Source organism: Cavia porcellus, unplaced genomic scaffold (genome assembly GCF_034190915.1).
Source record: "Cavia porcellus strain 051 isolate PalLab524CR breed Dunkin Hartley unplaced genomic scaffold, mCavPor4.1 scaffold_26, whole genome shotgun sequence".
In the NCBI taxonomy this organism is placed as follows: Eukaryota; Metazoa; Chordata; class Mammalia; order Rodentia; family Caviidae; genus Cavia; species Cavia porcellus.
In genome coordinates this window covers 14,368,433-14,384,052 of record NW_026947509.1, presented here as the reverse complement: position 1 = coordinate 14,384,052, position 15,620 = coordinate 14,368,433, and the positions used below count along the sequence as shown (strand labels likewise).

The 15,620-nt window shown below is 36.2% G+C and overlaps 1 protein-coding gene across 7 annotated transcripts in view; it reads right to left on the bottom strand.

The window, feature by feature from the left end:
• Positions 1 to 15,620, bottom strand: part of Sdccag8 (SHH signaling and ciliogenesis regulator SDCCAG8) — a 194,380-nt gene that overhangs the window by 169,642 nt on the left and 9,118 nt on the right. For all 7 annotated transcript variants that reach the window (XM_003474237.5, XM_063237550.1, XM_063237546.1 and 4 more), the window contains 4 exons: positions 15,455 to 15,607; positions 13,938 to 14,023; positions 10,605 to 10,718; positions 6,190 to 6,315 (listed from right to left, as the gene is read on the bottom strand). In XM_003474237.5, the coding sequence (XP_003474285.1) occupies positions 6,190 to 6,315; positions 10,605 to 10,718; positions 13,938 to 14,023; positions 15,455 to 15,607 (479 nt within the window). The remainder of the gene's footprint in view (positions 1 to 6,189; positions 6,316 to 10,604; positions 10,719 to 13,937; positions 14,024 to 15,454; positions 15,608 to 15,620) is intronic.

The window sequence follows — 15,620 nt, the reverse complement described above, 5'->3', positions numbered from 1 at the left end:
CTCAACCACGTTCAATGGGAAAAAAAGCATATGCTTCTAAATTACATGTCAAGAATCATTTTATATTTTCAGCTTATTATAGTCATATTCCACCAGGTATAGGCAATAGTCCTAATACGAGCAAAGAGGAATGGATGTCACTAATTTTGCCAAATGGAATTATTCTTTACACTCTTCTTTTCTTTTCTTTTCTTTTCTGTTCCTCTCCTCTCCTCTCCTCTCCTCTCCTCTCCTCTCCTCTCTCTGTCTCTGTCTCTGTCTCTCTCTCTCTGTGGTACTATGATCTAAACCTAGGATTGCATACATGTTAGGGCAGTGATCCGCCACTGAGCTACAGGTCCAGCCCTAAGACATACACTTTTGAAACATGCAGGCTTCTCTTACTTAGTCTTTCATTTTGCTCATTTTATAGAGGCAGGGCTAATAATAATGACGATTGCAAGTCCATGTGTTGTTTACCATGTGCCAGACACTGGTTTATGTGCTTCACGTAACTTATGAATGGTCACAGAGGTGGGAAGTGACTAAAAAGAGGAAAAACTAAGATTTGAACTCAGGCAATCTGGCTCCAGAATTCATGATTGTGAAATTGTAAGAAATGTATTATTTTATCTCTGTCTCTGGATCCTAAAATCATTGTAATTTTCTGAGAGTTAAGAACATCTTTTGAGCCAGCACTTGGGAGACTGAGGCAGGAGGACTGCTGTGAGTTCAAGGCCACCTTGGAATCTGTAATGCCAACCTGAAATGCATAATGAGAGCTGTCTCCAAAAAGAAAAGAGAGAGAGAGAGAAAGAGAGAGAGAGAGAGAGACAGAGACAGAGACAGAGAGACAGAGACAGAGAGAACGAGATCGTTTAATGCTATATTATATATTAAATATAATATTTAATATAATATTTGGAGTATCTTTTCCTAATAATGATATAACTGCTGGTGATATGGCTCAGCAGCACAGCGCCTACCTGGCAAGTACAAGGTCCTGAGTTCAATTCTATGTTAAAAAAAAAGATATTTCGATAATAAGATAACTAGTTGCGGGGTCCCTAAATAGCTTTAGGGGATGCCAGAAAGAACAAGACATAATGAGAGGACTAGCGCTTTTGGATCACTCCCTCTCTCTCTCTCTAGAGGAAAGAGGGGCTGGGGAATTCACTTATCTAAGGCCAGTAAGTTAATCAGTCATCTCTACATAATGAAGCTTCCACAAAATCCTATGTGATGGGGTTCAGAGAATTTCTAGGTTGGTGGACCCAACCATGTGACAAGAAGATGACACACCTCAACTCCTTGGGGACAGAAGCTCTGGGCCTTGCTCTAGCTACCTCTTCATCTAGTTGTTCATCTAAATTCTTTATAGTAAATCAGTAATAGCATGCAAAGTGCTTCATTAAATTATCTGAGTTATTATAACAAAATGCCAGTATGAGGAATGGGTTGCAGGAACTCTCAATTTGTACCTAAGTCAGACAGAATTATGAGTAATGTGGAGATTGACTACTTGGTATTGGCATCTAAAGTATGGGGTAATTTTGTGAGATTGAGTCCTTAGTCTTTGGATTCTGATGCCCATAATGGGTAACGAGTGTCAAAATTGAATCACTAGACACCCAGTTGGTGTCTACAGAGTAATGTAAAATGACTTCATGTAGGAAAAAAAAAACTCAAACATTTGGTGTCAGAAGTGGGGTAAGAATAGTTTTCCTTGAATCTCCTAAACCATTATGCAATTATGCCTTTAAGGTGCTAATAAAGAGAAGTGACTTGGCGATTCAAAAAGGAGTGGTAGGGGCCATGGGAAATAGAGGAAATAAGTCCTATGCAAAGGAATCAGTCACTGCTAAGTTCCAATCAAAGGTTTCCATGTGAAAATGCAAATTCTTATTACCAAATTTTTTTCAAAAGACAAAACAGACTTTTAGTTCACTTAAATACTGGTGTGAAGTTTGCCAAACAAATAAAACATGCCTTTATTGAGTTGAAGTTGGTATACCTATTCCAACTTCAGTCAGTCAGTATAAACTGACAGCTATTCTCTGCCCTCTAAACATCCACTGAAATATGCAATGTAAGGATCTAGGTAAATTTATATGTGCAAAAAGGACTAAAATACATTAATTTAATTCAAATAATTATTGAACTCTTGCTATGGACCAAAGGTTATGGTACTCATAAGGGATATAGTATTCATAAGGTTCCCAGCACTGAATTATACTACAATGTCATATCATTCTAGAATGGGGTAAATTCAACTTTCATTAGTAGTAATCTGAGATTCTGTTTCATATTCTTCTGTTTTAGTGCAAATGTGCACAGAAGTTAATGTAATCAGAAACTGTGCCAAGAGGTTCCAAGACAGAAATGAACAAGACCATCTCAGCCAAGAAGGGTTTACAGTCCAAATGTCACCAAACAAACACCAAAGTAGATGATTTTGATATAATAGGTAGGTTCTACGTCAGAAGTGTGCACAAGGGACTATGCCAGAACAGAAAAGGGATATTAAGAGCAAATGAAAATTTACAGGTTTCATATTGACCCTGATACAATATGCAGATGGCAAATCATTCTAGGAGGGAAGACCAAATCTACCTGAGAAAACATACAGATGTGAAAGAGCATGGTGCTTGGAGGAGGGTTTACCAATTACTAGATTAAATTAAAGATCGTACAAGTCAGAAGATAAAGCTAGAGAATCAAATAAGGGTCTTTGGAGGAGTGTAGTGTGTTACGCTAATGAGCCTACAGTCGACTGTGTAGCGGAGGCCAATCTCCCAACACGTTAGTGCATTCAAAGACACTTCTGAAGTCATTGCAGAAGGGGATTCTAATTTCTTACAGGGAAACTGGGGAAAGCTTATAGACCAAGCTGACTTAGAATATAAAATATTATTATTTTGTAGGAAGAAGTAATACTCTAATGGACACTCTGTTCTTTCACAGATTTTTAACTTGAATGCATTTAATTAAGGTACAAAAAACATATTAAGTCTTAAGGATAATTAAAAACTTCATGTATCTTAACTGAAGGAGTATTAGCAATGGAAGGGATGAGGCCAAACATAAAAATAAATGGCTCAGCAATTTTCTGCTTTGAAAAAAAAGTCCAAGTGAAGGATGTCAAAGTTTCTAATAAATGACTTATTTCAAATCACTTTGGAACTCTAGAAAAAAGTTCCCTGAAGGTAAGTTTTATAGAACACTGGTGAAAAACGAAGATAGGCATAAAAGGTAGTCTGAATAATTTCAGTTTTTAAAAGATCACCTAGAAGCTGGAGGTAAATGCCTGTAATCTCACCTATTTGGGAGGATCAAACAGGAGGACTGAATGAGACCAATCCAGGCAATTTAACAAGATCCTTTCTCAAAATAAAAATACACAAATAGAAAGGAGATTGGTGTGTGCAGCGGTAGAATGCTAGCCTCACATGTGTACAGCCTGAGGTTCAGTTCCCTCATACCATGAAAAATCATCTGCTTGCTTCTTCAGCTTCTTAAACTGGGCCAAAAGCTAACAGTCTTGTTGGCCACTGTCCAACTCCAGGGCTAAAAGTGAGAGACACCAAAAAGAATAGTCTTTTCTTCTCTGCTATGAAAGTGATTTCATTCAATATTGATGAACTCTTCCGATTTATGTAGAAAGGCAGCATAATTTGAGACTAGGTAAATGGATTTGGGGAATCAGACAATTATTCAGTTAAGTTTTTGATTTGACATTTTGTAGCTCTGTGACATTAAACTTTTTATTTAAGTTATTTAACCAGTTATTTTAATTTTCCTTCTTGAAAATACAAATGATACCACTGCCTTATCTGCCTGCTATGAAACTGAAATCATATAAAATGTTTGATGCAGTGCTGTCATGTCATAACCATGTGGTTACAATAAATATTAGTTAGTACTATGTAACTGTTTCAGTTATTTTTCCAAAGAGGACATTATGGTGAAAATCAGAACTCAAGTCAGAAATAGTGATGGCAAATTCTATCACCAACATTTTAGTTCACTCGTTAAAAAAAGTCTCTCTTGTCTGGAAAAGATCATTTTTCTTGATCTCTATATTCAAGAAATTCTGGAAAGTTTTGTGGATAATAAAAGTCCCCATATCAGGTCCTGCATACAATGCTGAAATGCCTCACTTTTAGTTATACAGGAAAAAGTGGTAGTAACGATTCTATGATAATAAATAATACAGAAGAAATACCACTAAAATCCACACCATCGTCTCTGGACACATCTGCAACAATTATATCCGTATTTTCACTATATTTTAGTTCATGTGAATTTCACAGAAAAGAGTAGAAAACCTCTTTGTAACCTTGTGTGTTTTATGGCTATGACTGCCTTAGCAAATTCTCTGTGCTCAGTCTGCCAGCCATGTGGGCTGCTACCCTCATTTCCTTCCTCTTCTGAATTACTCACTCCTCCTGCCCTCTGATTCACTGGTCTGCCTAATTTCCTTTCTCACTTCACTTCCCCTTCTTCCACTTCTTTGGCACTGTATAAATACTGAAGATTATGAATAATTGAGTGTGTGCCTCATATTTTAAAAGACAGCAAAAGACTGTATTTTCTTAAGGAGAAACTTTTAGGTAATTTTTGTTCTTTAAAAACATTGTATGGTGATATCTTGTTCCAACTGACATTAAAATAATAAGCAAGTGAGAATTTAAAAGCACTAGTAATGATACATAAATCTTCAGAAAAAAAAGTTGAGTAGTGAACGAAAAATAACCGGTTACAAACTTAAATGAATTATGGAAAAATAAACTGAAATACCAATCAGCCTATCTTATTTTTCAGAGTTAACACAGATACTTCTCAAAAGTAAATTCTAACAAATATAACTCGACTAGAAATAAAACAACTCAGAATAGAAAAAAAACTTTCCAAAAGCGAAACCAGAAGATACCTAAAGAAAGTATCAAGGCTGATTTACTAGAGATAACTAAATCAAAACCCCCAAATCATTACAAATTAAAGCCGCAACAGGGAAGTGTTAAAACTTTCCGATGGCCAGGCACCTTGGCACACACCTGTAATCTCAGCTACTTGTCAGCCTGAGGCACAGGGATCACAAGTTTCAGGCCAGCCTAGTCAACTTAGTGAGACCTCCCTCAAAATAAAATAAAAATAAATACATAAAAAAAGAGGTAGGATGTCATTTAGCATTTCCTGAGTTCAACCTCTAGTACCTCACACAAAACAAAGCAAGAAACTTCCCCATGGAAAGTTGAAGTTGCCACAGAAAGGGGAATATCTATGACTTAACTGTGTCCTGCAGCAAAATAATGAAAAACACAATCTAAAAGTATCTCTGACCAGTCATAAGAAGATGAAAAAGTGTTTATACTAAATATTTGTGTTTACACTAATAGTGTTTACACTAAATATTATTGCAAGAATTTTGTGTCACAGAACTATAGAAATTATCTGATCCACTGTTCTTCAAATTATAGGCAACAGACTTTAGAATCACTTAGACAATTTGATAAAAATTCATATTCCTATGACCCAACCAGATCAACTAAATCAGACTCTCAGGACATGGCATGAAGTCTAGGAATCTATGCTCTTAATTGCTGATATAGTGAATCTTCTCAATTACTAGTAAAGGAATTACTCAGGAGGTTCAGCCACGCAGAGCCCTACAGAACCACTTGTTACATCCTGTTTCTGAGTTCTGCCAAACTAACAAACAAACAAAACCTATTACTGAACAATGATTTCTTATTTACAGTGATTAAGACTAACACTTTGATCTATGGGCCCTAGGAACAATATTCGTTTTTGCTATATCATATTGTTGATTAGACATATTGGATTTTAGAGCTCATAAAAATGTAGACAAATCCAGCAGAGATCTAAGGGAAGGTTCTTTCTAGACTGATCAAAGTTCTTCCTACATCACATGCTTCCTGCTTTCAGATCCACTCTTTACACAGCAAAAAGCATCAATGATGTGCTCAGAGAAGAAACTGGAGTAAATATTAAGTATCACTGCATGATTTCACTTGAGAATCCATTCTACCACAGTGAATTCTAATTTTTGAGTCATCAAGCAAACACCAGTATAGATAGTACTTGGCCAAATATCAAGGAGAAAATAGAAGGAGTTCAAAAGGCTGGGGGGAGAATGTAAAGGAATATCCAAACTAAAATAGAATTTATGGTTTTAAAAATGCTCACAGATGCATCCAGAAGTGTTTGTTCTCTCATTGTCGCCTCCTGTTTCTGAGATTTCAGTTCTTGCTGGAGTCTTTCATTTTCGAGTACAACTACTTGTACCCTATTTTTCATTCCAGATAGTTCCTCCTAAAAAAAAATCGAAACCAAATATGTTAAGCATTTTTAAGCTATGTCTTTCTTTATGATTACTACAGGATCTAGCATGATATGCAGTATGGACAATACACTCAATAAAGTTCCTAAAATATTGCAATTATATGTAGACAAGAAAAGAAACCTAAACTTTAGCTAATATACAAACAGAAGGCTGGAGGGTATGCACATTGAGAGCCTGCTAAGAGGATTGTATCACAAATATGTGTAGTTTCTGACCATTTTTTTTCTCCAAAGGACTGAGGCTCGTGGAAAGACCTTAAGATAGTTATCTAAGCGATTCCTAACAATGAAGTAGACTGATGAAAAGTAAGATAAACTGTACTACTACTAATGACCAAGTGTCAAGAACTTGTGAGGATAAAGAGAAGACTGTGAGATAAAGCTATAGATAGATAGATGCAGCGATTATTCCTGAAGTTCTAGCCAGGGGAGAATAGTGAGTGAAGCAATTTACTGTTCCAGAAAAGAAAGACTTTGAGAAGACAGCCTAAGGGATCCTGCATGAGAAAAGCTGCCTAAGGGAACTGGATTCCCAGCATTCATTTCATAGTGCTCAGCCACCCAAGTACACAGAAGCCCAAGAAGGCATGATACAAGAGTGTCTGGAGACTGCTCAAGGTGTTGGCAGACATTGGTGTCATCTATATGGGGCTAATTTTATGGGGATACAGAATGCAAGAACTGTGAAGCTGAGGAGACTTCCTCTTGGATTTTAGGAGGAGGCCTGGAATGCCAGACAGTGAGGCCCTGAGAGAACAGTGAATGAAGCTATAAATATGAAGCTGAAGAAGGCCCAGACAATGAGAAAATCCAGCACAAAAAAGAGACTATGAAGTTTACAGCAGCAATGCTATGGGGTGCTGTTGCCCCACCCATTTGAGTCCACACTGTGCCGTGGATGCTGCACGTAGTTATAGGATTTACATTTGTTCTGCTAGGTTTTAGTCTTGCTTTGGCCCCATTCCTTTCTATTCCCTGATTTCTCCTCTTTGGAATAGGAATATTTACTTTGTGCCATTGTATCTTGGTAGTGTTTAATTTTCATTTTGATTTTTATAGGGCCTCACAGCTAAGAGTTTGCTTGAGTTTCAGAGAAGACTTTAGACTTGGACTTCTCAGCAATGTTGTAACAGACTTTGGCAACTCTTAGAGATATGCTAATATATTTTGCATAAAAAAATAGACATGAATCTTTTCAGGCCAAGGGGTGGATGTTAGTCTAGATCAAGAATCTCTCTCAAATGCCTCCCGCACTCAGAAGGTTGGTTTTTGGAAGTTACTGGATCATGTCAATTACCACATTTACAATGGGGCCATGAGTTATATGTCCTGCTGCTGGGTGGCTCTGAACCACTGGTGATACATGGGTGATGACCCTTTCAGGAGGCATGGGATAGTGCCATTTGACAGTACAAATTCCCTAATGGAAAGTCATATATGTATCACCATTGGTATAAGACACCTAATGGGACAGTCATGCATGCACTACTGGTGGTTTAAGACAGCAGAGATGTATTAATGCACTGACAAATTCAGAGCTGAATATGCTGTTAGGATGTGGGATCGCATCTATAAGAGGCAGGTCACGGGGGTGGGTATGACATGGAAGGGTGTATCTTTCTCCCACTCTTTCCCCCTCTTTACTTCCCAGCTACTAAAATATGAGTAGCCTTTCTATCTGGACTTTCTACTATACTGTTCCATGATTCTTTTGTGTAGTTTCCTGGGCAAAAACATTTTGTTTTTCTTGTGCTATAAATGATCTCTTAAGAGCTCTAGTCTCAATCCTCTAATAAAATTTATCTATGCTATTCTGCAATTGGGTTTTTTTTGTAAATTATCAAACTATTTATGCCATACATGTTTAGAATTGAGTGAAACACAATTGTTGGTCAACATTTTGTGTTTTGAGTGACATCGGAGTTGTTGTGTAATTCATCAATAACATCAACTCCACATTCAGATTTGTTGTTGAAAGTTTCCATCTCAGGCTTCTATTTTGTTGAGGTTTCCCCATCAATATTACCATCATGGTGAAATGTTAACATCACCAGCACCAGTTTGTTTTCTTTGCCATATTATATGAGGCCAATGTTATATCTTTTGGAACTCCAAAGATTGTACTAAATACAATTCTCTGTTTTGAAATAGCAACATTTCATTTGGAATTTCTGCTTTGTTTCTGTGTTTGATTCCTGCACTGGTCAACTTGTGCTCTGTTAGAAAATATAACATCAACTGGAAATCAGTAACCAATTGCTGAATGTCACATTCTTGCTAGTTGGGGAGAGGGGAGCAACAAGTCTGTTCACTGACAGCATTTGATTCATTGCTACATGAATAAGGATTTGCTGGCTGAGTTCCAAGATAAATGTCTAAATTGAAAGCATAGTAAGTCTTCACATCTACAAGGACAAACATTTTAATGCCATATTTTGACCCAGTGCTTTTCCGTAAGTTTTTTACATTTCTACAATCACCGTAAAAAGTATAGCAGACTCATGAATGCTTTCAGTTCAGCTAGTGAGGTGTCATAATAAATATATTTTTGAATATAGTGATTAGTGCATACAGAAAGTTTTACTTGCATTTCAGCTTTGTGTACTTCAAAGCATCTTGTAGTATTTCATCTGTTACAATTTCCAACACTGAATGGGAGTGCTGGCATTCCATTCATTGTTTCACCCATGCCAACACCTTCACTATATTTTTGGACCTAGTTTTAACATTGTTTTGTTCCATTTGGTTGTGTGGCTATTTCACACTTCAACTAGTCAAATGTGCTCTCATATTGCTATTTTTTTTATCATCTTAGGTAAGGAGGTCTGCATTCCCTGTGTCTGTATCAGTAGATTCCTGCTCCATCTCATTGGCACAGGAACTTTGGCTCACATGGCCAGTTATGATAATTTATTTTGACCTCTGAAATGTGCAAATCTGGTTTTTCATGTGCTATTGTATTGAACTGGGCTACTTCTACCAGAAAAATCAAAATAAAGCTTTTTAAAAACAAACCCTAAAGTGGTATAGGTCTTTTGGGTAATGCTTGGGTAAACATATTTAAAGCCAGTTAGCTGGGCATAAAGATGGGTTTAAATCCTGTTTTGACAATTTTGTATTTGTTTATAGACCTTGCATTTGTCATACCAAGTGGATAAGTACATAGATTGCTTTCTGTATGTCTCAGAAAGGTACTGAGACATACAACCAGCTACTGTAAAGATAAAGCACAAATTTACAGTACAAAACAAACAATGGGTCTGCTGTACTCAGGCTTATGCCTCAAGGGTTGGAGTAATTATGAGGATATTATTTTGGCTTTATTGGTAATCCCAGAAAACCTATATACTAATGATTGCATCTTCCAAGAAAAAAACCAGAAAATTAAACACTAGGATCAGGAATTCCTTTATAAAATCAATATAATAAAACATCTAAAGGCTCCTTAAGTTATATATTGGCCTTCCACTTAGGAAGACCACTCAAAGTACTAAAAATGTAATGCATGATACAGAAGATACCAGTGAATTCAATAAAATGTCATATAACTCACTATTTTGCAGCAAACCAGACACCCCCTAAATAGATCACTCATATTACCTATATACTCGTATTACCTATACACTAATAAGGAAAATATAAAAGGAAGAAAATATACAACAAACAAAAAACCCCTAAAACATTTGGAACGCAGAAAGGTTCTAATTGGCATTAATGACATTAGTAAACTACATATAGTCAAGCAATATAACCAATTGGTGTCATAAGTTATAGGTGACGTACTTGATTTCGAGATATTAATTATTATCCAATTTTTCATTCTGTTTCAAAGTCCAGGTAAAAGTTTCAGTAATGACAATGGAAACACATTTAGTCTACCAGCTTAGAATCCCCTATTGTTGAACCACAGCTTGAAGATGTTGGGAGAACGACTGGTATTAGTAGTCAAAATCATTTGCCATCTACTAGGCTACAGTAAATAGAGAGATAAAAAATTCTGAAATATGAGAGGATACTATGAAATCATGAGACATAGTAATAGACTGCTGAGAAATTTAGCAACTTGGAAAGGCATAGTCAAGAATATTACTCCCAAGTCTGACAAGTTTCTGCAATACATCAATTTTTCAATAATATTATAATGACAATGTCAAGGAATTGCTATAACATGAAGACTATTAATAGCACATGTTTATTTATGATATAATTGATATATTCATGTTTAAATTTATATAGAATTAAACTACCAAGAAACTTACCTTGCAGAACTTGACTTCTGCCTCTAAATGGTGAATGTATTGAGACTGGTCATTAATGATAGGAACAAGGTTGTGCACAGTAGGTATATTGGTTTCCTCATATTCTGATGACCTCTATGGCAAAAAAGCCAAATTAAGGATGTTTAGATGTACCAGCGAATCTCTACACTCAATATAGCAATGATACGCAATCAACATAGCATATATCATAATGCAGCCAGCAGTATTTATTTTTCCACTCTGTAAATTCCACAAATATACAAGATCCAGAGATATGAATATCATTTTTAAAGACGGAAAGTGAAAACAGTTATTAAAAGCACATGGCAAATGGAAAAATGCTGGAGTGGCATAACTGGCTGGGAATGAACAGCCTATTTGAGCTGTCTGACCACGTGATGTCCCATTAGTAATTCTGAGATAAAATAGCCAACTCTAAGAAACTGCTGTGAAAAAGTCTGCTAGCTGAAACTGCAGATATCATAGATCAGTTCATGAAAAAAGAGACTCAAGCATTTAATGCCAAATGTATGTCAATGACATAATATTCCATCTCAGAATCATTCATTTGAAAAATATGTTTTGCTTTTTGTCTTGTTTTTGACACTAGTACTCAAGGGATTTTGAAAGTATGTTGTTCTGGAGCCCAGAACTGGCAACATGTGAGCCCTAAAGCAGAGACATACATAACTTAGTGACTAACAGCACTGAGGATCCTAGTGAAGGGATTCCAGAAAAAGTTCTAATGGTATTTAGCTCTGCAGCACGTCTGGGAATTATTTTCAGTGTATACTTTTCCTTATCTTATAGTGATTGTGAAATGGTTTATAAAATGATTTTTTAAAATAAAATGATTTTTTAAGGGAAAATCTGAAAAAAAGGGGAAAATGAGAGTAAATGAGTTAAACTTAGAGGAAAGCTTGAGACAAAACAGTCTACTTTTTAATCAGTCTCTGTTTCTTAGTCTTTGTTTCTTAATTAGTCTCTGTTTCTTAATCAGTTTCTGTTTCTTAGTCCAGCAGAAATTCTAAACGATAAATACCAGCTCCAAGGCAAAATAATACACTTTTGCTTTTTTGACTTTGGAAATTTAAAAATCAGAGTAACTTTACTTTTTTATTTTTTTAATTGGTACCAAGGATTGAACTCACAACTGCCTGCTTGCAAGGCAGGTTCTTACGCCACTGAGCTAAATCCCCAGCCCCAGTAACTTTATTTTTAAAAATTACTTATTTTTTTCAGTACTGGTGATGAAACCCAGAGCCCCATACTTGCTACTCAAGAGCTCTACCACTGAGTTATAACACCAACACCAACGTAACTTTAATTAAATGAACCACCTGTGCTGAGTAGAAATCAATTAACTGTAATCATTCTACATTGGTACAAATAAGTCTAGAAGACAGACAGTACAGTCAGTCCTTCACGTCTATGGGTTTCACATTCACAATTTCGATCAATTATGGACTAAAAAAATTGAAAAAAGCTATGCACAGACTTCTGTTTTCTTTTTTACTCATCATTCCCTAAGCAATATACTATAACAACTACTTATATAGCACGTTATATTATATATCGTAAGTAATCTAGAGGTGATTTAAAGTATAAAGGAAGATGTACATTGGTTACAAGCAAATATTATGTCCTTTTATATCAGGGACTTAAGCACAGGGGCTTCTGGAACAAGTCCTCATGAATACTGAGGGATAGCTGTGCTAATACACATATATACAGACAGGGAAGTCAATGTAAAAAATAAGGATGCTAAAGCTGATACTGCGGAGAAAACATGCATAAGTAATTGGTATATACTTTGGTATACTTTGAAGGGTTTATTATTATTTGGATAGCCACATATTAAAATGGCCAGATACATATTTCATCTTACAAATGATTCAATGTCACTCTCAATATACTCATATATTTCTATATCTCATACTGGTTATAAATGTACATTTTAAAGGTATAATCCTAAAAAGTTACATATAATTATTATGATTATGTAATATGTATAAACTTAGAGTCTAAACTCCATTCTTTTACATATCTTCATAAAAAAAAATCTGTGCCGTGGTAAAGTACAATAGACAGTATATGCATACTAAATGAATTCTCTTCATGAAGAGAATTCTGATTCAATAAGCTCCATAATATCGCTGCTCAGTTTCATCTTTAAAAAGCTAATCAGCATGTCTGCAAATTCAACAGATACAGCAACTTCAGCTAGCAGATTTGAAGATATGCTATTCTCTGTGTACTTAAGAGCATTCTATAAACCAGATCTTAACCGTAATAAATTCATTGACTGATGCAATGTTTTACTAAAATTATAACCTATAGTTATAAATATTGAGCATGTTTCTTTTTTCCTGTGCTTTTCTATAAAGTAGAAATTAAGCATAAAAGTATGTATCAGGCAGAGTTAGGTGCTAATACAGAAGAATTCCTTTCAACTGTGAATAAAGCAAGAGTGTTAGGTCTCCAGTTTTCAGCATGTAGTTTGTATTTAACTATCACACACATAATGATTTTGCTGCTGTGGCACATATTTGTGTCATAGTTCATAGATATCTAAAGGATTCTATGTATATGATTCTCACTTTGCTGCAAAATTCCTGTGCAATAGGCCCAAATCCTTCTAGAGACTATATTAACATGCCTTATTTACACGTAAGGCCCAGTCTATTATTTTGACCTAGTCCAGAATTCTACCCCTCACATGTATCTCAGCCTTTAGTATATAAAATGCTTTAATCAGGAATAATACATTGTGTCAAACCAATAAAAAATTATTTCAGAAGAAATACAGCATGATTTCTCATACACTATTTTACAACTATGTGTTTTAACATGTAGAATAGCTGTGCATATTCTAGGTTTGACATTCAAAATCATGTATGATAAGGTGGGTGCACCAAAGTATTAATTAAGTAAACTCCAAATATAGATATGATCTCTAAAAAAGAAATGAATGGGCCAGGAAACTCACTGGTAGTAGCTCACTGGTATAGCACTTGCCTACATGCACTAGACTCTAGGTTCAATCCCAGCACCATAAGTAAGTATTACTTAACATTATGCTTTTAAATGTATTGTCTCTTTTCTATATTTTCAATAGTTGTGAAACTGTACTCTTGCCAACACTTTTAAAACAAATAATAAATTACATATAATGAATTAAAAGTCAAAAATATATTCCTTCTGCAATAGAAGTCTCTTTCTCAATCAAAATAGAATCAAAATAAGGTTTTCTAATACTTTCTATTATTACATATTCTAAATTGTCTACAACAAATAGTACAAAACACACTTATAACCTAATGCTTTACCTACCGAAGGGGACATTTTTCGTCTTCTTGATGGTGATATCTCAATTTCCTTACTTGCTTGTTGGCGCAACAAAGCTTTGAGCTGATTAACTACACACATACACACACACAAAACAAACAACAAATAAAAAAATTTATTTATTAACCTTGCTTGATATCCATGATTATGATACAGTTCAGACCTGAAATGTTCCTAAAGGCCCATGTATCAATGGCTTAGTCCTCAACGTGGCCCTATAGGAGGTGGGAGAACGTTTAAGACACACGGCCTATGTAATGGTTGACCAAGTGTCCATGTGGGAAGCTTAGAAGTTTAACTAAGCAACTCAGCCAGGGCCAGGGCCCGCACTTTTTAAGCATCCTAAACCTGTGCAAGAGGAGGGCATGAAGATGGTGTGAGTGCTGCACCAGCCCTCCAGGGGATGGCCTGCTTGCAGTGCAAGGGAGGAAAAGAGGCTTGCTCTCCCCGTTCTTTGGTTCTTGTTGCTTTTGTTGTCTCCTGCTGCCTTGAAGTGTTTCCCTATACCATGCCACCGTGCTTTGGAGCTACCTGATTATAGACTAAAACCTGTGAATCTTTCCTTTCTTAATTTTGGCTATTGGGTATTGTTTCAGCAAGGAGAGAAACGTAACTAAGACAGCCTAGTAGGGAGTCTTCTTCCAGTTATTGTTGGTATTGAGGTTAGGGTAAAGTTTTAACTTGATTGGCTTTGGGATCTTCCTTAGTGATGGGTACAGCACACTTCTAGATGTGTCTGGTTGGGAAAGTGACCTTGGGCATCTATGTCTGCTCCCTCACTCCTTCAGTTCTGCTTCCCAGACACCATGAACTAAGTAACTTTGCCCTGTTGTGTCTTTCCACCATGATGTCTCTGAGCCAGCTGATCATGGCCTGAAACCATGAGCAAATTAAACCTCTCTTGCTTTAAATTGGAGGTGTTGGGATTTATGTTTCAGTCACAAGAAAGCCTGCTAATATAGAAAGGATGCCCTCCAAGGAAAGAAAAGGACTCTGGTCCCTTCCTCTTTCCGGTTCACTTTCTGGTCTCCAGTCAAGTGGGTCTTGCACTACTAATACTCCCACCATGATGTGCTGTCTCACCAGAAGTCCAAAACAAAGAGCCACTGAATCATGAAATTAGACCTTCAAAAGTCAGAGCCTACATAAACCTTCTGTAAACTGATCTATCTTGGGTATTCGTTATAGTGATGGAAAAGTGAGTAGTATGGTTTCTCTTCACCTATCCTACAGCTATCTAACAAATATTGCTTAAATTTCTACTAGGCATCAAGAACTCTGTTACTGTCGGAAACATACATAAGATAATCCCATCCTCTTAAGAACTAAGAATTAGCTAGGGGTGGTGCAGCACATTTGTAATCCCAACACTCTATGAGGCTAAGGAAGGAGAATTACAACTTTGAGTCCAACTTAGACAACTTGGAAATTTAATGAGAGCTTGTCTCAAAATAGAAAAAGCTATCCTACAAAACAAGGATAGGACTGACACTTGTACTCACCAGCATGGCTATGCTGCAATTCACGCCACGCTGTCTCAGTGTCCTCATGTCCTGCATTGACGCTAAAGGAAGGATCCAGTGCTTCTTCTTCAACAGTATCATCACCTTCTCTCAGGGCACATTTTAGTTGGTGAATGCTTCTATTGGCACGCTCTGCAACAAAAAT